The sequence below is a fragment of the Sorex araneus genome, chromosome X, assembly GCF_027595985.1.
Source record: "Sorex araneus isolate mSorAra2 chromosome X, mSorAra2.pri, whole genome shotgun sequence".
Classification (NCBI taxonomy): Eukaryota; Metazoa; Chordata; class Mammalia; order Eulipotyphla; family Soricidae; genus Sorex; species Sorex araneus.
The window spans coordinates 156,223,741-156,249,761 of record NC_073313.1 but is presented as its reverse complement, the minus strand read 5'-3'; the positions used below and the strand labels follow the sequence as shown (position 1 = coordinate 156,249,761).

Here is a 26,021-nt window from a genome sequence, read left to right as displayed (position 1 = left end):
CTTTTCTGCTTGATCAAATAGCTGACCCCAAGGTCAGTCTCACACTGACCCCTCAATAACTCAGTGGCACCTGCAGCCATGAGAATGCCTCTCTGCCTAACTCGTAGCCACTAGGAAAAGTGCCCATAACTATGCAGACACCCTGTGCCTTTGCCCTCTGGGAAAATGCTAGCTTGACTGTGGCAAGGAGCCCGTTTGGGAGAAACACTTGTCCAGTAGAGGTGGGCGCTTGTACATAGAACCACTGATATCTGTATCCCTGCCGTGTTAGCCTTTGGCATCAGAGGCCTGGGCTGGAACTTTGGGTGCTGGAGAATTAGCTCCCCTGTGTGGCCTCAGAGAACTTGGAAGCAGAACTCTGGACCCTTGGTGACTCCTGTGTGGCAGAGATGCCTCTTTCAGCCAGGCCTCTCGAAGGGGCGTTTTTCTCACCACCCTCCAGGATGGGTCTATGGGCCCTTGGCAGCATCTACACTTTTTACCACCATGGCACTTTGAGTTTAACTTGTGTTTCCCTTCAAAGACAGCCAAAGTATGTGCACTTCCTCCTATATTCGAGATTCTCCCTGTGAAGTCGCTGAAGGCCAGGAACCAAACACTGGCCCCGCCCTTCCCGGAGCTGAGGTATCTGAGCCTGGCCTACAACAAGGTGATTCTCCCTCTCTGTACCTAGCCTCTCCGGGGCAGAAAAGGGCGGGTGGGGTGCAGGTTGCTCTGTCCTGGAGGCCGATCGCCCCAGGTCCCAGCATCCCCGGCACACGGGCTCAGGACTTGTCTGGGTAGGGAAGGGGAGAGAGTGCAGGCCCGCCACTGGAGGCCACCCTTGCTGTCACGGCTGTTTATGCCACGTGGGTACACAGTCGGCAGCCATGTGCAGGAAGACCCAGCCTCTACCCTGCCCAGAAACCCGATCCTGGACAAATAGCCACAAGCAGAAGCTTTTCCCGGTTGTGGAGGGACACACTGTGCCGTGCAGTGGGTGACCGGCAGGAGGCACACTGGGGAAGTGACTGGGAGAGGTTTTGGCCAAGAATCAAATCAATGGGTTTCACCTGCTGAAGAGTGAAGGGCGAAATGTTCCAGTGGGAATAGCAGATAGCAAGTCCATGGAAGAGTTTCCACTTTCTCTTCCTGTATTTTTCCAAGATCTGCGTCTTGTTTTATTTTCTAAAATCCCCACTAGTTGAGTTCTGGTAAAGGATGAAATACTTAAGGTATTGGAATCTATACTTTTAGTCTTTTCTATATCTACTTTCTTTTTCTAAAATAAAAATGTGTATGGAATTCTGCTTCCTCTCCTGCTGAGGCAGGCCGTTGGGACAGCTGAGTTCCCCAAATGCCATCTTCTACGCACTTTGTCGGTTTAGCTCCCATATCCAGGTTTCTGAGCCATTGTGAACCTCGTGTGTGCTGTGATTAGGGATCCACTCTCAGTCATGCACATGGGTATTCAGCATCCTAACACCACTGGGAAGACTCTCCGTGGCCCGCTGAATGGGAGTCTCACCCTCTGGAGAAAATCAGTGACTTGGCTGCCTCTTCCATTCTTGAGATTTGGGAATTTGTGTATTTTTCTGTTTTTAATTTTTTTGTGACAGCACCATGACTGACAAAGTGTCCTATCTTTCTAGCCCCTCATTTAAGGGGTTTTTTTTTTGCAACTTAATTTAAATGTGGTAATTTTCAAAGTTGCTCATACAAGTCATTTGAGGCATTTAATGTTCCGACACCAATCACTGCACCACTGTGACCTTCCTGCCACCACTCCCAAGTTCCCCACCCACACCTCCCAGCACACCCCCTCAGCAGGCACAAAATATCACTGTATCACTGTCATCCTGTTGCTCGAGTGGGCACCAGTAACGTCTCCATTGTGAGATTTGTTGTTACAGTTTTTGGCACATTGAATATGCCACGGGTAGTTTGCCAGGTTCTACTGTGCGGATGGGATACTCTCAGTAGCTTGCCGGGCTCTCCGAGAGGGATGGAGGAATTGAACCTGGGTTGGCCGCATGCAAGGCAAACGCCCTACCTGCTGTGCTATCGCTCCAGCTGGCACAAAATAAAGTATTTTATATTGCTTGTTACAACATGCATCTCATGATGGCGTTACTAAAGTCATTATCTGAGCGTTTAGATGCTAGCTGGGCCTTCTATGTTAACTGTTTTCACTCACTGAGCTTAGGGGGCTGCTGCACAACCTTCCCATCTAAGTTACTGGGCTGTCAGTACTTTGAAATTTGGGAGAGTGGAACTGGAATAGTACAGCAGCTGGCATCTCACCTCGACGTCTTGCAGGCCAGTAGAAGTCTGGTGTGGGTGGGGATTTGTGCCTGCCAGTAGGGCTGGGGGTGGCGGGTTCTCAGCGCGAGACTTGGCCCCCCTCCAGAGAAGGCTCCAGAGATCTGGGCTCAGAGGCGGGGCTTACCTGGCTTGGCTTAGCTGTAGTGCTTCTTCGAGTTCAATGGTGGAACCAGGCCGTTTGGAAGTCAGGTGTGGGCGGGAGGCTGGGCCTTCCACAGGGTGGGGACTTGCCTCCATTTTTGAAGGATATTTTTCTTCATGACGGTTACCACCCAGCGTCTTCGGTGTCTTTGTAGGTATTACCAGTTGTTCTCTGCCAGATAGAGTCTTTCTAGTGTTGTGACTTTGTTTTGCTTATGTCTATATTCTCACCCTCTAGAACTGCGCCTGGAATATGATAGGTGCTCAGAGAGTTGGTGCAATCAATGAGTGATGCATCATCGTGTCGAAGAATCTGCAGAGCCACTGTGCTGGAATGAACGTTCAGTGTATTAATGTTACAAAATGTAAAGTCAACTTTGCCTTCAAACAGAAGGTTCACATTTAAAGTATTCACTCAAATCAAGTAATTTTTGTGTTAGAGTATAAAATCACTTTATTCCATCCTTAATATTTATTTCTTTCATCCATTTGACAGATTACAGGTTAGAGTCGCCTGAGCCCAATAAAATGGGGCAGACGTTTGAAGTAGTTACAGGAAATCATGTTTCCGTTCCTGCTGTTGGGAGTGGGTTTGCCCGATGGCCGAGCGCTCTGCGCCCTCTGCCAGGATCCTCACCCACAGCCTAGCAGGGAATTAACTGCACCGAGAGCATGAAAACGCGTGCTCTGCGCGCCCTGCAACGTGCTGCCAATTTTGGTTGTAACTGTTTTTTCTGCTGTGTTGAATTGTGGTTTGTTGTTGTTGTCTTGGGGGGTTCACACTCAGTGTGTGGGGCTGCTGCCCCGCTCTGTGCTTAGGGGCCATGGAAGTCTGGGATCAGACCCCACCTCCTGCAGCACAACCGCACTCACACAGCCCTGTGAGCGCATGCGCTCTCGCAGGCTCTCTCCATCTCTCTTTCTGTCTCTCTTTTCTCTTTCCCCCTCTCCCTCCCTCTTCTTTCCTCTCCCCCTCTCTCTTTCCCCCTCTCTCCCTCTCCCTCCCTCTCTCCCTCTCTCTTTTTCCCTCTCTTACCCCCTCTCCACCCCTCTCCCCCTCTTTCTCTCTCTTTGCCTCTCTTTCTCTCCTTTCTCTCTCTCTCTCCTTCTTCCTCTCTTTTCTGGCCCTTCCTCTGTTATTTTTAACCACCCGACTTGGGTGTATAGATAGAATTCTGCAGAGTTCTGCAGCTTAACAAATTACACCAAAATCCTACTTTGGGACAGGACTGCTGCTTTTTCTTTTTCCCTCTGAAACTTTATTGAACCATTACAAAGTTGTTCATATGTCTCAGGTATTCAGTCATGCTGCTGTAGCATCCGATTTGCACTTCAGAGACACACCAGCCCCACTGCCAATGTGCCCTCCCTTCCACCATTGTCCCCAGTTTCCCACCCCCCCCCGCCCTTAGCAGGCATGAAATAATTTACTGTGTATTGATTGTTACAACATGTGTCTCATAATGGCATTGCTAGTCATGGCCTGAGGATTTTCTGAGCTGTTCAGTGCAAGTTGAGCCTTCCGTGTTAGTATTTTTCCCTTGCGGAACTCAATGGACTTCTACTCAATTTCCCCATCTAATTTTCTGTGCTTTTCCTGGCTGTCAGCTCTGTGAAGCTTGGAGGTGTTGCTTCAGGAGCTTTGGTGCTGGGGCAGTCAGCTGCCGGCATCTCTCTGGCACCTCTCCGAGATGAGTCGTGAAGCTGGGCTATTTCTCTGGCAACAGTGGGAACCGGATGTGGGTGGGTGGATCACCAGGCCTCTGGCAGGTGGGTTCTAGGACTCCAGAGATCTGGGCCCGCGGGCAGCTGTGCCTGCCTGGAATAATTCAGCTCCCGGCATCTCTCCAAAATCAGTCATGAAACTTAGCTGTTTCTCTGGCCTTGGCCAGGACTGCCGCGGGAGCATCCCATTCGCACTTCAGAGACACTCTCCTTTAACCACCGGCGTGCAGTTATCTGTGCGTATTAGACTCTTTTGTAACCTCACCCCCCTTCCCTCCTCGTTAGTATCTTGGTAAGAAGTCAGCCAATATTGTCCCTCCAGGCCAGAAGTTAATGCAGTACTCTGTCGCCCTTTGCTCAATGCTGCCCTTGTAGCACTAAAGGAGAGGTGGGATGAAGACCATGTCTGTGTTCCCACAGAACATTATGGAACGAGGGAGTGGCCAGATTTGGCCCCTAAACTCTGTCTGCAGATCCTGGGTTTTTTTTTTTTTACAGCTTTTGAGCTAATAATTTTTACGTTTGTAAATGATTGGGGGCAAAAAAGAATGATGCTTCCTGACACGGTAAAATGATATGAAGTTCCAATTCTAGGGCCTGTGAGTGCAGTTTTGTTGGCATTGAGCCGCTGCACCTGTTGGTGAATGCTCTCAGACGGCTGTTGCGCTCCAGCAGCAAGGCGAAGTAGCAGTGGCACAGACTGCCAGGCTGGCACGGCTGAAAAGCACCTGGTGGTCTGTGGCCTCACAGGTTTTTCTGAGCTTTGGTCATGATGATGGGCTGTGAGTGTCCCTCCAGGCCTGTTCCCCATCCCCTCCCCCTAACTCTTCTCCTTCCCCCCCCTCTCTCCCCGGAGCAGCGGCTTCCTGAGCCAGGGCCCCCAGTGACCCCCAGGCTTGGTGCACGTCGACCCGCTCCTCTACTCCGTGGCACTGAGGCCACTGTCCGCCTGACGTCACTCCTGGCTCTGTAAAGACATCCCCAAAGCACACATCAGCAGTCTTTCTCTCAAGTGTGGTGATATTCCTCATGCTCTAGATCCTAGCAAAGGGCCCCACCATGCATCCAAGTCCTCAAGCCAAAGTCTGGTGATCATCCCTGATATCCTCTCTCTCCCGTCCCCCCTCACCACCCATACCTGATCCATCACCATGACCCTTGTCAAGTAGTAATCACTATTGCCAAGTCGTATCCAACGTGAGCTCTCATATTTGTAAAAAGATCTATCTTAGCAGTTCCCAAAGGATGAGAATCTTGAGCTTCCTTGGGCCTGGCCCCTGTTTGGTCTAAGTCCCATTCTGCCCCTCTGTGGCCTTTGGAATCTCCCGGCAGGCTTTTCTCCTTGCTATGAGGCCTCTCACGTGTCCTTCTTGCACGGATATTTCCTTCTCTCATTGGGGGCAGGAGCCCTTGCTGCAGCAGCAAACTGAGCTTTCTCTGTGACTTAGCACGGCAAAATGGACAGGCGCCTCTTTTGTTGGCAGAGAGCCGCCACACTTGCTTATGAATTACCTTATTGGCAGCCAGAAAGCAAATGATAGTGAGAACCACGTTGGGTTTCCCAATGTATGAGAGAGTTCTGGTTATAATATATATATGTATATATATTATATTTCATTATACACACATATATGTATACAACATATATATGTGTGTGTGTTATGGTTAATACAACACTATACCCATCTTGATTCAAGACTGAAATGAGCACTTGCTGTTGGAAAAGGCTTCCTACATGCGTTTTGGGGTTTTGTTTTGTTTGGATTGGGGGCAGAGCCAACAGTGCTCAGGGCCTACTCCTGGCTTTGCACTCGGGGAACACTCCTGGTGAACTTGGGCTACTACTATGGGGTGCTGGGGCTCAAACTCGGGTCTGCCCTGTGTGAGGCAAGTGCCTTACCCGCTGTACTGTCTCTCCGGCCCCCAGGTGACCTACACACTTGCCCAATGAAAGGTTGCTACAAACCTTCAGTTTGTTGTTTGAGGGTTTTGTTTTTGTTTTTAAAACAAAACAGTGAGTGAGTGGTGGCTGTATGTTTTGCTTGTACAAGATTCAAGCTGGCCAGCGAGTTTCCACACTCCCTTTCTGACTGTGGCTCTAGCGTCTCATAGGGATTTAGGGGGGCTTGGCTGGTTTCTTCCCCGTATGCCAGGAGGAGGGTTGAGTGGAGGAAGGATGAGGAGAGATGCAGGAGTTTTGATGGCCCCCGGGGCTGCCTCCCTCCCACTGTCCTGCTTAGTCCAGGCCAGACTGCCTGGCTCCGTCCCTGCAGCGACCAGGACCTGGCAGGGCCAGTGACAGGCTGCAGGAAGCAGGGAGCAGGGAGACGGCGCTGCAGAAGGGGACGGAGCGGAGAACTGTACCCTGATGGCAAGCAAAGGCTGCCGGTCCCCAGTCTGCGGGACAGGCCGCTGCACCCCGGCTGTGTGAGCTGTCGGCACCCACAGGCCCAGCCCGCGGTGTAGGCTCAGCCCCCGCGGGATTTCAGCCGCAAGGGGCCAGGTGGGACCCAGGGATGGAGGGAGGCGACAGTGCACCAGCTGAGGTGAGGATGGGGAGAATGGGGCAGGCCCGACCCTCGCTCCCTTCCTTGCAGATCAGCAAGGAAGACGCCATCCTGCCCGCGGCTCTCTTCCCGTCTCTCTGTGAGCTGGTCTTTCACAACAACCCGCTAGTGGCCCATACTCGAGGTAGAGGGCCTGCTCCCCCGCCCCCAGTGCCCAGGAAGCAGGGTGGGCACCCTCACCCCTGTTGCTGCCAGAGCCTGGGGCCCTGGGGAATGGAGAAACGGCAGCTTCCTGGTTTCCGGGCACAGAGGGGAAACTGAGGCTCAGAGAGGTTCATCATGGTGGCTCCGCAGGAGAGGGGGCACTGGAATGGACTCAGGGCTATCTCAGTCCCGGGGGAGGTCAGCCTCGCAGCCAGACCTGGCAAGACCCTCACTCCCACTGCCATCAAAGAGGGTGCGGGGCCTCCCTCCAGAGCATCCCACGTGCCGTGTCAGGAGGCTCCTGGGAGTCCGGGCCCTGCATGGACCCTGCATGGGCCTCCCCGGGGGGTTCTGACCCGGGACCACCTGCCTTTGTGGCCTTCACTTCTCTGGTCTTGTTCTTCCTCCCTCGGGCCTAGGGGTGGCCCCGTCCCTGGAGGGTGTGAGGTCCACACATTGACACATCCGGGGTTTGAACCCATTCTGGGCTCTGACCCAAGCAACAGAAAACGAGAGGGAACATCCCTCAACCGTGGCCTCGTTTCCCCCGTGGCTCCAGGCGCCCCTCCGTTGCTCAAAAGCTTCCTGCAGGAGCGTCTGGGGATCCACCTGGTTCGAAGGAAGGTAGTGAAGAGCAAGCACCGCATGACGATGCCCCGGAAGAAGTCGCGGAAGGTGAGGCGTCCCCGGGGAGGTGCGGGCAGGGCCAGGGCAGCCAGGTCCCACTCGGCTGGGAGCCAATGCTCCTTGCCTTGCTCCGTGACTATGGATGTACCCCGGAGCGACAGGGCAGTTAGAGTGGGAGAGGACCCCGAGGGCATCAAGCTTCCCCTGTTCCCCCAGTTTTACAGAGAAACCAAGGCCCTGAGGAGCTGGGGGGAATCAGATGGCTGAGTGCCAGCCTGCTCTGCACATGGCCGCTACATAGTGGTAGTTTCACTCTGTTTTGGTTTTTTTTTCCTTTTTGGGTCACACCCAGCGATGCACAGGGGTTACTCCTGGTTCTGCACTCAGGAATTACTCCTGGCGGTGCTCGGGGGACCATATGGGATGCTGGGAATTGAACCCGGGTCAGCCGCATGCAAGGCAAATGCTTTACCCGCCTGCTATCGCTCCAGCCCCAGGAGTTTCACTCTTGGATTCAAGGTTTTCCTCTGTTGAGAGAACTAGCCGAGACTTCAGGGCCAAAAGTCCCTCCCAGCCTCCCTCTCCCTCCTCGCGGCCCTGAGCACTTCGAATCCCCCTCCTGCCTGAATGGCCAGAAGGAGCAGCTCTCTCGGCCTCGCCCCTGACCCTGCCTGCTGAGCCTCCACCTGCCAGGACGTGGCATATCCCTGACCCCTCCCCTCTGTGCTCGGGGCTGGCCTGGCCATCCATTGCCCTTCCCAGAGGCCAGAGCACTTCCTGCCTGCCTGCCTCTGTCTGCCACGCACCCCCGAGACCTCAGGGCAGCAACGATGCTGGAAGCAAAACTCCAGACCTCAGGGCAGCAAAGCGTTTCCTTCCCCATTCTCCGGCTCTCTCTCCATCTGAGACCTGTGCTCAGTCGCCCAAGGACCCCGTTAGCCAGCTGGGAGGGGGCTGGCTGAGGGTGCAGACTGAGCACCCACTCCCTGCGCCCCCCAGAGCATCTCTGCTCAGCACTGTGCTGGTGCAGAGGAGCCCCCGGGCACAGAGGGATGCGACTGCGTGGAGAGCCACGGCGGGCAGCTGGGAACCCCAGGCTCCGGCTCCCAGGGAGAAGCAGGCCCAGTGGCGCAGCTCTGCCGTCCTGAGGATGGGAGCTGGGCTCGCTCCTGCCAGGCAGACGCCTCCCTCTGAGCGGCACCTGCTCCCATGTGGGGTGCCTCCAGGCCCCGGTGTGCAGAGGAGGATGGGGTGCGTGGCTCGGGGCCCCTGGCAGAGGCAGGGGCCTGGACAAGGAGAGGAAGTCAGAGACGCTGCCCCAGCCCCCTGCCCCACTCCTTGGCCGTCCCCAGCATGACCTAGGTGGACTCAGGGACAATAAATGCTCCTCTCCAGGGAGGTGAGCCCGGTGATCTCAGCTGCACCCGCAGGAGGCCCCACACCCTCGAGATGAGGCCACGCTGCCCCCTCCCGCAGGTGCAGATGATGGCGCTGGACTGGTGTTTCGGACATTGGGACTCGACAGAGCCCAGCAGGGTCCCTGGGCTGGCAGTGTGGCCGCTGCCAGGAGCCTTGTTCTCACACTGTCCGCTCACCTCTGGCTGTTGGCTCGCAGCCCCCAGGACGCGCCTGTGTGCTTGGCCCAGGCCACCAGGAGGACACAGACACTCACAAGGCCCAATGCCTTCTCCTAGACACAGTGCTCAGAATCTCCCCATGACACGGCATGACCTGTGAAAGGAAGGCTATGTGCGGGCCACGCACCTCTGACGTAGAGTAGAGCCCCCCGCCCCCTCCCCACACTCAGTGGCGTCAGACTAGGGAGGGCAGGAACTGAGCCCCGCTGAGGTGGAACACGGGAGGAGGGTGGCAGGATCTGTCCGTGAAGGAAGTTGGGTCCGACAGACCAATTCCCTGCACCTGACCCCCGAGGGAGAGACTGACTGGGTGCTTTAGAAGGTGCTGGAACCAGCATCCAGACCAGCCTGGCCCTCTGAACCCCCTGAAGGGCCCGGGCACTCTAGGGACAAGGGTGGAGGCTGGTGCCGGAGCAGGAATGAGAATTATTCAGCAGGAAGTGCTGGGGTGTCAGTGGAACAACCCGGAGCAGGGGTCTTGGAGCCGGTGATGTGGAAAGGCTGAAAACCATGCAGCTGCTGCTTTCGAGCAGTGGCTCACGGCCAGTCTGCGGAACAGGTGCCAGCGAGTAGGTGTTGAAAGGTGGAAGGGCGCCGCCCTCAGGCACGCAAGGGCCATCTCGCCGAAGCCCAGGTGCTATCTCTCTCTGTAGGAGAGATGGCGCTGAGGCCGCCCCCTCCTGCCCTTCTCCCCGGACAGGTGAAAACCCAGATCCCGAAGGTGCCGAAGCAGCAGGTGGTCCTCCATCACCAGGCCACGACGGACGGTTCCCCCTCTAAGGAGCTGCTGAGGCTACCGGAGGCGGGGCAGCCCGAGGAGCTGGGCAGGACCCGAAGCATCTCCCCGAAAGCAGAGATGCCCACCGAGGGTATGAGCATCTGCATGAGCCACCGGACCTTCGTGCCTCTGCCGCCCATCTGCTCCGACTCCACCGTGCAGAGTGAAGAGACCACGTCCCCCCAGAGTGACGCCGCCGGCCGCGCCAGCCCCGAGCACATCTCAGAGGACGACACCAAGAGCACCGAGTCCTTCTTCCTGACCCAGGTGCCGGGCCCCACCTCCCACAGACTGCACAAGCATAGAGCTGCCCTGTGGCTGGAGACTCCAGGGTCCATCCCCCCTGCCCCCTCCCCCCATCACCTGCAGCATTCTGGGAAATTCTCGGATCCAAGGCATGTTGGGGAGACACTCTGGGTGGGGAGGGGACTTGCTCAGTCATGGGCGTGGGGTGCAGGCATCAGGGCACTGGCCAGGAAGTATTCTGACCAGTTCTTTGGAAGGTTCATTAGCTGCTGCCTCTAGTGGCCTGCTCAAAGTCACCTCTCTTCCGACGCCACCTGTGAATCTGGGGAACAGGGGCCCCAGTCCAAGCTGCCCTCAATCCAATGGGGGGACCTAGACACAAGTGGTCAGGCAGTTCAGTGCTGAGACTGGGTAAAGCTCAGGGCTGGGAGCCATACAAGGGATGCTGCTGCCTCAGACCAGGAGGACTTCCTGGAGAGGTTCAAATGAGTTGATCTTTGAGGCTGAGTTCACAGGGAGCACTTGTAGACAGCAAAGGCATTCTGGGAAGAGCAAGTAGGATGAGCAGAGTTGAGAGGGAAGACATGAAGCTAATAAGAGCAGGCACCTCCACTGATTCAATGTCTGCACAGCAGAAGAATGACAAGCAGGGAAGGAAAGTGTGAGCCCAGAGGGCATGGCAGGGCCTCTGGAACTTGATGATTCTACCTCTCTCCCCATATCTGATCCTGCCCCTTCCATCTGCCCACCAACAGATCTTTTCAAAGTAAACTGCTGTCCAAACATTCTTTTTGTTTGTTTGGGGGGGCACACTCATCAATGTTCAAGGCTTACTCCTGCCTCTGCACTCAGGGATCATTCCTGGCAGGTTTGGGGGACCATACGGGATGCTGGCAATCAAACTTGGGTCATCTGCATGCATGGCAACTACCCTACCTTCTGTACTATCTCTGACTCCTCCTGTCCAAACATTCTCCCCGACAATTCCTATCTTTCTTTTCCCCTAGGAATGACTTACAGTGACCCACAAATTCATAGACTATAAAAAAGCATCAGTTTGAGCTACTATATCAGATCCTTTTTAGAACAGAGGAAAAACAATGAAAATAAAAAATCAATAAGTGAGAATATAATAAAAGGAAATATAGACAGGAAAGGAAGTGAGCCCAAGGTCTTTCTCTCACTCGTGTGCTCAGCACTAAGGACTCTTATTAGAGAGGTATATTCCCAAGATGCAATTCTGAGCTTCCTAGTAAGCACACAGTACAGTCAAATATGAGTCACCGAGACCAGAAAATGATCTTTTCCTTCTCTGATTTCCCAGGCTATGCCCTCAGAACAGTGTTGGCTAGAAGTGGCAAGAGCAAACACTATTGTTGTCACTCTGGATCTTAGAGGGAAAGCTTCCCGTCTTTCACCACTGAGTGATGGTTTCTCATAAATGTCCTCTATCGGGTTGAGGCGTTTTCTTTCTACTCATTTGTTGGGTGATTGTTTTATAAGATCATGAATGCGTACTTGATTTTGTTCAATCTTTTCCTATATTGATTTAGATGATCCAAGTGGGTTTGGTGCTTTATAGTTAGGGTATTAACTGACTTCCAGATGTGAAGCCTTATATACTGGGGATAAATCCCACGTTAATCATGGTTTGCTAGGGAGGAGTTTTGGAAGGAGCTTTGGGAGGAGTTTTGTGTTTGTATTCATAAGAGGGTAATAGGCTATAGTCATCCTTTTTTGTGGTACCTTTCTCTAGCTGGGTTCCAGGGTGCTTTGTCTCAGAGAATTAGTTGGAAAGGGTAGAGTTGTTCCTTCTTCTAGATTTTTTGGACGTTGGGGCCACACCAACGGTGTTCAGCACTTACTCCTGGCTCTGCACTCTAGGATTACCCCCAGTCATGCTCAGGGAACCATGGGTTGGCCAGGTGTCCACTGTACTATCTCTCCAGTGTCCCCTCTTCTAGATTTTGAAAAAGTGTGAAGAGTTGGTGTTTACACTTCCTGAAATATTAGGTGGAATTTTCTGCCTAAGTAGCACATCCTTGGATTAAAAACTTCTTTGTGGGGAGTGTTTGAAAGACGAATGCAGTCTCATTTCTTACAGGTGTACTTCTATTTTCTACTTCCTCCTTAGTCAGTCCTCAGTTTCCATAAAGGAAACTACTTCCGTCCATGAAATACAGGCTCCTTAAGAAGGTTTCTTACCGGGTCCTAAGGGAGGCTGAAAATGTGAGAGCAGACTGTTGGCTCAGACCCTGCAAACTCTCTGGCTTGCTCTCATGGCAAAGGAAAAGAAAATACAACTTGAGCCAAGTCACCTAAGCTTGGAGGCACTTGAAAGTGCTTATTGTGACTGGAGCCACAGTACAGCGGGTAGGGCATTGCCTTGCATGCGGCCAGCCCGGGTTCAGCCTCCAGCATCCCATTCTAGTCCTCACCAGGAGTGATCCCTGAGCACGGAACAGCATGGAACAAGGAGTAAGGCTGTTAATCGCGTTGTCGCAGTTTCCCTTTGCCAGCAAAGAGAGACGACACCGGTTGAGGGTCCTTCTGCAGCAGTTTATTGGAGATCTCCACACTTACACAAATGGGGGAGGAAGGCCCCGACCCTCAGAGCGATACCCTTTTTATAGAGAAGACCCCTCACTTCTGACGTGTTGCTCGCCAGTTGGCTGCCTTCCAATCACCCCATGGGGGGCGATGCCGGGGCCCGCGCTCTGGAGGTTATTTATTACCTAGGGCAGCCGGAGTCGGCGCCATCTTTACTTTGTTTTACCACCTAGGGCAGCCGGACGTCGGCGCCATCTTTGCTCCACGTGCTCTGGCTCCCTACAACTCCCCCTTATCTCTTTACTAAGGAGCCGGTCTCTGCGAGAAAGGGGGCGACGGACACCACTGCCTGTAAAAATATCAGGGACTGAGGTGGCCTCAACGGGTCCCTCTTCAGGATCCGATGAGGCTCCTCCTGTCCCGCCGTCCGCTTTTCCAGGCAGGGCAAAATTTCGACGGCGGCCCTATGCAAGCGGCTCGTCGCCCTGGGTCAGGGAGGAGAGAGACCCAGTGCAGTACCATCTAGTCTGACACCCTTCCCTGAGACCATTGCCGGTGCACCCAAACTCGTGCAATGGATCCACAGATCCCGAGTGTGCAGGGGCTACACTCAGCATAAAAAAAAAAAAGCACGGAGCAGCTTGATTTAAAGCGGCGATGCCTCCGGCGGGGGAACAGACCACCTAGGCTGAGCAACCATTGGGACTAAACGATCTAAAAAGACTAGGCGTCATCACCTACGCCAGCTTACACTCTGCCAAGATTCAATCAAAAACAAGGCACGGTATTATACGCAATCAAAAACAAGGCACGGTATTATACGCAATCAAAAACAAGGCACGGTATAATGCGGAGGTGCAGAGCAGAATGTTGTACAAATATCATTCAGAGTCTTCCCCTGGGTAGGCTTGCACCAGGCGGTGATAGTACACTTCCACCTTACGTGAGGTCATGGCATTCACCTGATCTTTAATAAACTGAGTTAGGCGTTGGAATGCCCAAGGACCAAAGGAGATCAGTAATAATGCTCCAACAAGGGGCCCCAAAAGGGGGAGGAGATAGGGCAACACACCCCCCCACGCCGACCAAAACGGGCGCTCATAAAACTCATGTCTCCTTTTTTCTAATTCTTCTTGGTGTTTTCTAACCCGGTCCCTCACTATACCCGACTTGTTGGCATAAAAACAGCATTTCTCCTGAAGTGTCAGGCAAATTCCCCCTTATTTATAAAAGTAGGCTTGGGCACGCACTGCCAAAACTGGGTTAGTCCGCCCCGAGCACTGGGCCGAGTGACGAGATATATAGTAAGAGTCCCTCAGTCCACGGTTTTCGTGTAGCTCGTTGGGGTCATTGAAGATTGTCCTCCCTGACAGTTGCACGGGGTCCCATACAGCTGTTGTAGGAGGCGTGTAGGGTGAGCCGGTCGGCCCAATCCGGCCTCCATGGGTTGCACAGTCAGCAGCAGGATCATCATTGCAAACCCGCAGGGTCGGCACCGGACGACGAGCCGCATGTTCTCTGTAAGAAGAAAAGAGAGAATCCCTCTCAGGGGTTCCCCCTGGAGCATTCTGCGGACTCGGAAATCTTTAAAAACTCTCACTCCTTATGACCCTGAGCTAAGTAGCTTAAATTTTTTTTTTTTTTTTTTTTTTTTGAAGTAACAGACTTTATTTAGAAGGTCTTAGGGAAGGAGGAAGAGATAAGTGGAAAAGGAGAAAGCAGTAGGAGTAACATGCTCAAGAAAGAACGCGGGCTCCTCCAAAGATAGAGAGAGCCTTGAATGGACTATTGGGCTGTTTTTTATAGGTTCTTTACAGCCTGCCCCCACCCACATGCGGTTTCTTTTCAAGTATACCAGGGAGGTTGAGAGTGGTGATAGCCTTCTTTGGGGAACCTCCTGGGGAGGGGTCTACTATCCTCAGAGTCTGCTGAAGGTCTTATCGGGTGCGGTTTCACAGGGGGGAGGGGTCTCAGGATTCTCTTCCCCGGAGACTTTGATGATCTAAGTTTCATTGCCAGGGGCCTTTCCCTATCTATCTGCCTACATCATATTCCCCCCTAGAGATTTCACCACCTTAAATCTTTAAGGGGAAAATGGCTGAAGGTCCATCTTCTGGAGCTGCTTCATGCTGACAAAGGGGCGCTGGCCCTGCCTGCACAAGGGGTGAAACCTCATGCTACCTTAGTTTTAGTGGGCCCCAGGCAATGAACTGGTTGGGATCCTGAAGTTATCTGAAAGAAGAGATCAGATCAATTAGACTGAGGGATGGCACTTTGAAATGATTAGACCCAGGAGATGTGGAAGGTCCTTTCTGACCTAGTAAGGACAAAATAGTTTGCTGTCTTAGAAAACATAAGAGTTAAAGCAACAGAAATCAAAGCAACGTAATGCCATACCCATTTCTATTATAAATACAATGAAAAAGGAATAACTGCTTCACCCATGGTTGATAGAAAATGACTTCTCATGTCCAGATTTTTCTAGTGGCATAGAAACACCAAGCTACTTCTCAGACTGGAAAAGCTATCCATCCACTAAAGCTATCAATTGGAACCAGTAGATATTTGTATCTTGAATATGAGCGTTTGATCATTTGCATGTCAATCTGCCAATCCTTTCCTCAGCAAGTTCCTTGAAGTTACAAGTGTTTGGAAAGGAGGCCCACAATTCATTAATGAAACAGAAAGCACAGTTCTGAGTTCCTTCCCATGAAAGATGGCTTTCACTAGTGTTGGAAGCTTAGTGTAACCCTTTATCTATCAATTTCCTTTTGAAAACATTGTTCCAATGCCTATTGTCCTCTTTTGCAGAGTATCTTAGATGAGTATTCTCTGGATGGGGTATTAATCCCTTGATGGAACGAGAATTAAGAGCTGTTAAAATTCTAGTTCTCTCCAAATGACTGTGTTCATAGAACTAAAAGTGAATACTTAGAACCAGTTTAAATGTCCACACTTGGCACTGTAGCCAATTGACAGGTTGGGGGAAAGCATTAATTCTGCACTTTGAGCTGAGGTTCCCCCCACTAAAGCTCTGGCTTCCAATACCCTGGTCAGACTAGTGACAGCATCTTCAACATTGAGTCCCAAAGACTAGGCTGCTTACTTTACAGTCAGCAAAACACATTATACCTGAATTACCCAAAAGGGATACCTTTTAGATCCAGATTAGAATACATTTACTAGATTACTCTGTAGAATTTGAATCTGATTCTTTAAAAAGCAAGTTACAGAAACATGGTTTTCTCTCCACCTTCATTTTAAAATTTGCCTGATGGCTTAACAAATCTGACTTGTTCTTTTGCATAAATACAGCAAGATTGGAGAACTCTCCATTTGGGGTACCCCATTATTTACTGAGAAGTCCTGGGGGTTGGCTAAAGACAGGAGGCATACCAATAACGGCATTAATCTTATGTGGCACGTCAGAGTTACCCAGGCCTGGCCATAAATGTCCCACGATGAACTGGATGGCTTCAGGTCTTCAGGTTGAACTGGAGGTGACCTTGAGCCTCATTTGCCATAGAGGCATCCTGGCAGAAAGGAGTCCCTCCCCTCCCTTCTTCAGGGCTGGGAGAGATCCTAGTTTCCAGGGTTTTTCTTGATGCTGAGAGTAGGCCAGGCCATGTCAGTCACATAGATTTCCGGATTCCTCATTCTCCATAGCAGTGATGATTTCCATTCTTTCCTTGAGCCGGCCTGCCTCTAGGGTCTCCCTGAGGTTTGTAGGGTACTTGAAACAGTACCTGTTAAATACATGCTCCTGTCATTTAAACCAATCCCTTGCTGTTTCCCTGGAAGAGGGTTTTGGGGCCCCATAACTGATTTTCCTGTCTGCATGAGGGGTGGACCCTATTACAGAGAGGAAAGACTTTTATCTGGATTTATGCAAACCAACATAGTGCCATGAAGCATCAAAACATACTGAAGGTACAAAAGAAGAGAAAAGCAAACATTTCACTTTACTCACAGTGAGATGCAACACACCCATTTGTTGTGGGTCCTAGTCAAAGGAGCTAAAATCTGTAGAGGAAAAGTGTACAATTTAACATCGTATTTAACCCATTCAATTCCATGTTGAAAACCTTGACTTCCCATTAATAAGAGCACTGTACTGGGAGTCCAGTGTACAGTTAAACATGTCTAATTCATTTAATCCCATTTAAAAAAAAACACTTGATTTTCCACAACTTTTGAAGAATTCAATAATCTAAGAGCACTGTAACAGGAGTTCCAGACAATCCATCCAATATCTTTTTCATAGATCCTACCAAAAACATACTAGAACAATTCTGCATGTGATTTACAGAGTTTCTTAAAACAGTGATCAGTTTCTTTCCTTTTTCCAACTGATGATATCTGCATCCATTATCTTTCTGACTTAAGACATACATCTATATTCTTTATAGTCCCACAAGTCTAAACTCTTATTTTTACTGAACTTAGTACAACATGATCTTCCAAGTTTGGGCACAAATTACCAATCATTTCATTTAACATGACAAAACTACTTTCAGTGTTATTTCAAAAGCATTAGGTCAGTTCTATAGATATTCAACAAATTTAAAGATGCTCACAACTAAAGTTCTTACAACATATTCATTGGGCAAAGGTTCACTCCACATAGAAATTAACCAGGAGACATCTTAGAATTCTGATTTCTAGGAAAACACAAATATAAAGATTAAAACACTCATAGATTACCATAAAACATTAAGGATCTCACACTTGCATACAAAGTTCTCTAGGTTCAGGATAAGGTTGGTACCGTAAAACCCAGACTAAGTCCTCAGGCCAATTCGGCCTGTTCTTTCTTCCTCAGATTTCCTTGTGACTTCCAGCTGAGGTCTGTTTGAGGTGGTTTGGGGTCTTTATCAGGAAAATGAAGTTTACTCCAGATGAAGCCAAGCCATAGCAGGACCCAGAGTACATTAGTAGGTGTTATCTGTTAAAATATAAGCATAGACTTTTTCTCCTACAAGGGGTTTCACACTATTTCTTTTTTGTGTGTTTGTCAGATTTTAATGCGAACATAAGAATCAATTGTTTTCCCAGACCCTTTCTCATTCACAAAGTTGCAAGGACCAGATACCTGGAAGAGTTAAGAAACCCGATTAGCAAGTCTTATTTGCTGGGCAAACCTGTAATTAGAATTCATTGTTGAGGGAGGGTCTGCATATCCAGTCCGACTGAGGCAGAGCCTGCTGAGCTGGAAAAGCAGGGGGATGGGTAGACCCAGGGAAAATCTTAAAAAAAAAAATCTCTCAAACTGACATCTAAGATTAACCCTTCATTACCCTGAGCTAAGTAGCTCTAAAAAGTTTTGTTACTGGAAATCTCAGAGATCTAATAAAACACAGGTACGATAAGTTTTTCAACCAATATTGCAACTCTAGAAAATAATATTTTAAACCTAAGCATTACTCTTTGAGCCTGTTTTCATATATCAGTTATTTCGTGGTCGCCACATTCTGATTAGAAATCTTTCTTTAAACCTGATCTAACAAGTTCCAAAGATACCTAAATCTTTTAAATTGCTGGACTACATATCACTCTGACTCCCTTGATTTTGTTTGCTCAGTTCTAAGAATTAATGACTTCAAACTAGCTCTAACACTCGAGTGTTCCACAGACAGACAGACAGACAGACAGACAGTCAGACAGACAGACAGACAATGAACTGACTAAAAAACACCACTACACATGCACACATTTGCAGTTGATCGATCGATCTGACCCTTCAAAAACGGCAGGGAGAAAAACTGATAGACAGAGAAAGGAAAGAGCAGTCCCCAGGGCAAATTGAGCCCTGTCGGCCGATTGGGAACATTGCTCCCCGTTTCTCTGTCTGACCAGCCAGTTTCCTGCTTGTTAAAAACGGGTCAAGAAAGCGCTTTTGTTGATATAAGCCGGCAAAACAATCCATGACAAAGTTGTTGAAACCTAAGTTGTCAGATGTTACAATTTTAAGATCAAGACTACTTCTGAGGTGGATAGACCACCTTAGCGACACTCTTTTTCATTCCTGATATTATTAAACACTCAACCACATGATCTTGCATTTTCCTGACTTCTCTGCTGATAATAATAAGCATAACTAAGAGAAATATAATGAGACAAATATACACACACACTAGAGGCACTCGCGCAAATCACACTCCTGCACTCATTCGGACCGGTCCTCTTTCATTCCGGTGCGCACCCAACGCAGTACATTCACACAGAAATTCTTAAACCTGCTAGTCTCATCTGCTTATGTAGTTCAGCAGAAAGTAACGATGTTTGGGATGCATGGGCTCCTTCCGTCCCCCGTGCGTACGGCGGGGGCGGGGGAGCCGAGGGTACGGGGCGCGGTAAGTGCGCTCTGCTGCTTCGGTTTCGATTACAGAGGTCAGGGGGGCGATAGCGTGCCGCTTCGTAGCGGTGTGCCGCTTTGTAGCGTGCCGCTTCCTGGTCTAGAATTTGCTCTTCTTCAGAGCTCGAAAGGGAGTCTTCTGAAGAGCTCTCTTTGGGTTTCAGGCTGGCTGCAGCCATATCCCCCCAAGGATAGATTTTCCTTGGCCCACCCGGCCTAGAGCAAGTTGTGTAAACTGTGGGGGGAGGTGTGGCCTCCTCCTCTCCCGCCTCATTCTCGCCCTCTCCGGGCGGTCTTTTTTCCTTTGTTGCAAGTACGCAAACTGTGGGGGGAGGTGTGGCCTCCTCCTCTCCCGTCTCATTCTCGCCCCCTCCGGGCGGTCCTTTTTCCTTTGTTACAAATGCGAGGGGTGAGGACTTTCCCCTCCCCCTTCCCTCGCCCTTGCCTCTATCATCGGGCAATTTTTTTCTCTTAATCCCGGGTACCCTTTCATGCGCGCTTAATCTTTCCGACCGCTCGGTTTCTGACAGACTATCCTGGACCTTTTCTAAAATTTGCCGAGTCTCACTGACGACCAGGGAACAAGCCTCATCCTCTAAACAGTTTTTGACCATCTTCCATATAGCCTTAGTGCCATTTCTTAACGTGCCCTTCTTATGTTCTGCATCTAGGTCCTTCCCTAGCTTGTTCCAACAACGGAGGGTAAGGGACCCGGAGACCGCATACCATGGAGCAACACGGTCTACTTCCTTAACAAAACTGTGCAGTGTCCGGCGGGCAATACGAATGTCCCTCTGACGGAGGAGATCGTTAAGCGTCTCCTGCACAGATTGCACGGTCCCCATGATGGTTGGGACCTTATTCCCGAGCCCTCAGTCCGCCAAGCACGGCTGCTTATCTACGTCAGGCTGACGTGCGGCGGCAGCGTCCCAACAGCAGAAGCAGAACAAAAGCACAATACTCAGAAAGAGGACAAGGAATGCTGCCACCCCCTAGGTCTCAGGCATACCTCTGGCAACGAAATCAGGCCGTAGTCTGCCTCTCCGAGCCACCCCTCGGTTTCTGACAGACTTATAGTCTGCCTCTCCGAGTCACCCCTCGGTCTCTGACAGACTTGTAGTCTGCCTCTCCGAGTCACCCCTCGGTTTCTGACAGACTTATAGTCTGCCTCTCCGAGTCACCCCTCGGTCTCTGACAGACTTGTAGTCTGCCTCTCCGAGTCACCCCTCGGTTTCTGACAGACTTATAGTCTGCCTCTCCGAGGCACCCCTCGGTTTCTGACAGACTTATAGTCTGCCTCTCCGAGGCACCCCTCGGTTTCTGACAGACTTATAGTCTGCCTCTCCGAGGCACCCCTCGGTTTCTGACAGACTTATAGTCTGCCTCTCCGAGGCATCCCGTGCTGCAGTTCTGAACCCTCCCTTCGGAACGAAGGGGCCTTCCCCAAGGTGCGAATGAAACTTACCCGGCGTCCCGGGTTTCGGCACCAGTTGTTAATCGCGTTGTCGCAGTTTCCCTTTGCCAGCAAAGAGAGACGACACCGGTTGAGGGTCCTTCTGCAGCAGTTTATTGGAGATCTCCACACTTACACAAATGGGGGAGGAAGGCCCCGACCCTCAGAGCGATACCCTTTTTATAGAGAAGACCCCTCACTTCTGACGTGTTGCTCGCCAGTTGGCTGCCTTCCAATCACCCCATGGGGGGCGATGCCGGGGCCCGCGCTCTGGAGGTTATTTATTACCTAGGGCAGCCGGAGTCGGCGCCATCTTTACTTTGTTTTACCACCTAGGGCAGCCGGACGTCGGCGCCATCTTTGCTCCACGTGCTCTGGCTCCCTACATAAGGCCCAAGCCTTGTCAGATGTGACCCCCAAACAAAGTGCTCACTGATGTGGGCCCCGTTTTCTACCCCAGCAGCCTCTCCCTCAGTGGGGTGCTCTGACCAGACCAGTGTTGGGCACCCCCACATCTCCCTGCTATCTCCCCTGTGCCCCGAGCCCATGCCCCTCCTTGCCCACCACCATCCTTTCTCACCGTGAGCAGCCCACCCCTCACCCCACCTCTGCCTGTGCCACCCCATGTTTTTCAAACTCAGGCTCAGGTGCCCCGAGCTGGGGCAGAAGGTTCCTGCTGCCTCACCCAGAACCACCCTCCAGGGGCCCGGGGCCGATGCAGCTGTGTGGTCCCGGCCTCCTCCTGGAGGGATGAAGGTGGTCCTCTTCCCGCACAGGTGAGCAGGCTGCCTTCCTCTATTCTCCGGAGGGGGACCTCAGAGAGCACCTCCCCCAAATCACCCCAAGAGCTAAAGACAAAGAAGGCTTCGTCTGCCTCCCTCCCCAGCAAGTACCGGGGCTACGAGGAGCTGCTTTCAGCCAAGTCGGATCCCACCTTCCCGGAGCCCAAGGGTGCGTGAGGAGAAGGGCAGGCGCCCGGGGACCTCTCCTCGCTTGCCGCCCCGCCAGGGGAGCGCTGCCCAGGTCTGGGAAGTCACTGCCAGATTCTGTAGGCTGGAGCCCCTGCGAGGGCTGCACCAATCTCCAGGAGGGACTGGGTTTGGAATTCCCTCCAGCCCAGAGAAGCCCCCGACACCCGGGTTCTGCCCGGGCTGCTCCTGCTGCCTCCGGCGTGGCCCTCAACGGGGCTGATGGAGTCATGTGGGGGCCCTTTCCGCACTCCCAGAGCCTTTCCCTTCCGTGTTTTTCTTGTTTGGGTCACACCCGCTCAGGGCTTACTCCTTGCTCTGCACTCAGGGATCCCTCCTGGTAGTGTGTGGGGGACTCTGGGGTGCTGGGGATCGAGGCAGGTTAGCCACGCACGAGGCAGACGCCCTCCCCGCGGGACTATGGCCCTGTCCTCCGCCGCTTTCCCTTTGCATCTGTGCTCAGAGAGGGGAAGCACCACCGGCAGTAGAAGTGCAGGCACTGGGTGGGAAGGGCCACTACTGCGCTGGAGGCGTGGGGGTGAACCAGGAGGCACACAGCGTGGCCTCGGTCACACAGCTTCGCCCCCCCTGCAGGCATCCAGAAGAACACGCAGGCGCTGCAGCGCATGCTGAAACACCCCGCCGTGTACCGCTCCAACAGGCCCAAGCTGGACCCCCTCCAGAAGCCCTTTGTCCCCAAGGAGAGAAAGGTAACCCCACTTTTGCCGCGGCCGGCCGGCCCCAGGGCACCCGGGCCATGAGCCCTACAAAAGGGTGCACGTTTCCCACACCTCCAGGGGCCCCGCCATCACTTAGAAAGGGGGAGTCCTGGGCAGCTTGAGCAGATGGGGTGACCCTCTCTCCCTCCACTTCCTGTCAGGCCCAGAGGGTCCCTTTGCCGCCCCCCCGGAAGACTCGGGCGCAGCTGCTGGATGAGCTCCTCATCCGCATGCGGGACCCCCGGAACATCACAGAAGCTCCACTAGGTACTGCTGGGCCCAAGATCTGCCCTCCCTGGGTGCAGGTGGGGAACCTGAGGCCCGGGGCGTGCAGGGCCTGCTGGCATCACAGCAGAGCAGGAAGCGTGCAGAAGGGCCCCTGCAGGTGGGCTTCCTAGGCCCAGTCTGGAGAGGCCGCTTGGGTTTTGTCTGTTTGTTTAATTGGGGGCCACACCCGGCAGTGCTCTGCGCTCAGGGTCACTCCTGGTGGGGCTTGGCGGACCATGCCGGGTCCGGTCGTGCAAGGCCAGCGCCCTTCCGGCTTTATGAGCTTGGAGAGTCGGCTCTGGGTTCCAACCCTCACCGTCCATCCCGGGGGGAGGGGCGCAGGCTGAGCACCCCGGGCGTCCGCCTGTCTCTGCAGGAGCGATCCTGCGGCGGCGCACGGAGCAGCGGCTGATGAACCAGAAGCAGTTCCAGGAGGCCAAGCGGCTGCTGAAGGAGTTCCGGGCCCGCTACCAGCGCCTGGTGCACACCTCGCTGCGCACCGTGTTCCAGAACAGCCAGCCGCAGGCCCGGCACGGGCTGGGCGACGGCCGCAAGTTCGGCCGCTTCCTCGAGTTCATGGATGAGTTCTGCCCAGAGGCCCCGGCCGGCGACACCAAAGGCTAAGCACTGCGCACCGGGCCGTGCGTGCTGCCCAGCCTGCGCCCCGACGCCCTCCTAGGGCTCCGCGCCCCCCCACCACCCCCCCCCGGCCGCCGCTGCTGCGGGCCCTGACCTCGCGGGAGCTCGCTGAGGCCTTGCTCGCTGGCCGTAGAGAGTGGGGAGCTCGCCAGGACCACCCTCCCCCGGCCAGGCGGGCCCTGGGCCTGGGCTAACGGCAATAAAGAGTGGGTGCCTAGCGCTAGAGTCCTTGTGTTTTTCTTGGTCTGGCTGCCGCCCCAGAACCCATCCCTGCCCAAAGCCTGTCCCCAGAGTCCGGCGGAGAACCTTTGGCAAAGGTGGGGGTAGGGGAGCGCAGTTGCTCCCACTTCCTGGGGAGCAGGGCAGGCCCGGGATTGGGTAGAAAACGGGGGTGGGTGGAACCAAGAAGTAGCTGGGTTCCAAGGGCGCCCGTTCTCAAGGGTGGCCGGGGGTGGGGGCCCAGTGTAGGCTCCAGACAAGGGGTGTCCAGGCCCCAGCAGGGCCGCTTTCCTGTTGGATGTCCCTCCCTGTGAGGGCAGGTGGGACGGGAGGGGGCGTTTCTCCGTGCTGCCGGGAATCAGTTAGCAGACGCCTGACTGTAGGGTCAGCCTACAGGGCAGCCCCATGCCTGTGTGAGGAACCGTCGACCCTGGGGCGGGGCTCAGGATGTGTCTGTGGGGGCGGGGCTGCTGTGACCTGGTGGCCTGGGTGTGGCAGGAAGATTATGGATCCTCAGCAAGGCACAGACCCCCACCACCTAGCGGCCACTTGGGTGAGCATAGAAATGGAAGTCCGTGGCCACAGTGATTGCCTGCTACTCTCCACAGCCCCCCAGACTCACGTGGCCTGCCCAGTGTCCCCACTTGTACCAAGGAGCTCGGCCCCCCAAGAAACATTGACTCTTGTGGGGACAGCTATTGGCAGTTCTTTTTCCGAGCAGACAAAATTGCTTGATAAGTTCCTTGGTCTTAGCTCTGCTGCTTTATGGCTCCGCGTGCACCTGCTCAGCCTAGGCCCACCATACCGCCACCCGAGGAGGAGCATCCTGGGAAAGTGGCCCCCGCCAGCTTTTGGCTGGTTTATTTTGAGCCACACCAGTTGGTGCTCAGCTGCTGTTGGTGGTGGTGCTTGGGGAGGCAGGCATGCCCGAATGGGTTCAGGGCCTCCCCCGGACAAAGCGTGCTCCCTGCCCGGCCCTTTGAGCTCTGTCCTCAGCCTCCATGGAGCTCTGACCCGCACACAAGTGTCACCAGAACTGCTTTCCCTTCTTATCTGGAAACTGCCCTGGTGTCTGATGCAGGATTCTCACATTCATCACCGGAGTTTCAGACCCGAGCTCCAGGCTGCCGGGATCCTGTGGAACTCGTTTTCCCTTCCTGGAGGCTGCTGACAGTGAGAGAGGGGCTGAAAACCCCCAGAGGGCTGGCCCAGGCCCCTCGCAGACCTCCAAATCACGGACACGTCAAAATCCCAGAAAGCAACTGAAAGGCTCCCCAGTGCCAGCAACTCTGCTGCTTCGCTGCTCGGTGGGGGACTCAGCCTCCCTCCGGGCCCTGTTTTAGCAACGGGTGGATTTCCCATTTGATGCTCCAGGGCCCAGGGGTTCTTCCCCTGCAGTTCTCAGCCCAGCAGACCAGAGGCGCACTGTGAGGGTCCTCGCCGCAAGGGATCCCCCAGGGTGTGCCTGGCCTGCTCCAGGGACGGGGACTGTGTGATGCTGGGATCACACTGACTCTGCCATGCCACATTCCCATCACTCCCCACTCCCTTTCCAGGTCTTACTGAGAAGACCTCGATAAAACTACAGAGACTTGACCAGCTTTTGTTTTGCCTCAGCTATGCCCTGGGACTCTCTTCCCACAGAATGGGGGTGTTCTTTCCCCATGATGCTCTATGACCCTCGGGGCCTGCATCCCTCCAAGATCTGATGGTACCCTGTCACGGGGTCAAAAAGTCAAGTGTACTGAATGAATGAATGAATGAATGAATGAATGAATGAATGGAATGGAAATAGGTCGGGCCAGCTGTCGGAATGCACACAGCGCTGGTTTAGGGCATTAGAAGCCAGTCCTGGCATGTTCCAACAGGCACTGTCCGGGCACTGCCTTAAAACCACCACATCTCTGGGCTGGCGTGTTGGCCTGGCATCCAGCTGACCCTGGCTGGACACCCAGTCTTCTGGGCACCTCCAGGACCCTAAGGTCTGTAAGGTATGCCCCCCTCCAAAATAAACAAAACCACTGTGTTCCTATCAAACAGAAACCCACTCTGGCCTGCACACCTTTGAGGTGGTGCTGCAGCCTGGACTCCCCATCTGCCCCGTGGAGGCCAACTGTGTCCCTGGAAACCAGTCACCGGACAAAATTTGTCCCATTTTCTCTCTAGCAGCCATTTGGCATTATATATATATATATATATATATATATATATATATATATATATGTTTGGTATGCCCAAAACAATAAGTCTCACAATGGAGATGTTACTGGTGCCCACTCGAGCAAATTGATGAACAACGGGACGACAGTGCTATTATTATTTTCAGTCACTTGGCTTTAGATGACCAGGTTTGGCTTATTTTTTCTCCCATTTTAAAATCCTATACCCTAGTCTCTGTGTCATCCAGGACAGTGTTAGACCTTTTTTACACTCCAGAGCAGCACCTGTCCCCGTGCTGGCAGTTCTCCCCGAGGTGGTGGGCCTGGGGTTTCCCACCTGGTCCTTTCACAGCAATGGGGTTTGCCATTGAGTTGTACTGGGGTTAAACACAGGACACGTTCAAGTCACTGTTTTCTGGGATTTGCACATTTGAAGAAAGGACCAGCTCCTTAATTTGGTAAGGCCTTAGACTAGATTTGTCAGATGCATGAATTCACGACTAATCACAGACACTTTTTGGAT

General features: G+C 52.9%; 1 protein-coding gene across 1 annotated transcript in view; it reads left to right on the top strand.

Moving 5' to 3' along the window:
• Positions 1 to 25,442, top strand: part of XRRA1 (X-ray radiation resistance associated 1) — a 96,297-nt gene extending 70,855 nt beyond the window's left edge. Inside the window, exons 12-19 of the mRNA XM_055121974.1 lie at positions 524 to 649; positions 6,768 to 6,861; positions 7,441 to 7,556; positions 9,846 to 10,190; positions 21,304 to 21,478; positions 22,090 to 22,205; positions 22,376 to 22,481; positions 22,858 to 25,442. Of these exons, the coding sequence (XP_054977949.1) occupies positions 524 to 649; positions 6,768 to 6,861; positions 7,441 to 7,556; positions 9,846 to 10,190; positions 21,304 to 21,478; positions 22,090 to 22,205; positions 22,376 to 22,481; positions 22,858 to 23,105 (1,326 nt within the window). The 3' untranslated portion in view covers positions 23,106 to 25,442. The remainder of the gene's footprint in view (positions 1 to 523; positions 650 to 6,767; positions 6,862 to 7,440; positions 7,557 to 9,845; positions 10,191 to 21,303; positions 21,479 to 22,089; positions 22,206 to 22,375; positions 22,482 to 22,857) is intronic.
• The last annotated feature ends 579 nt before the right edge of the window (positions 25,443 to 26,021 follow it).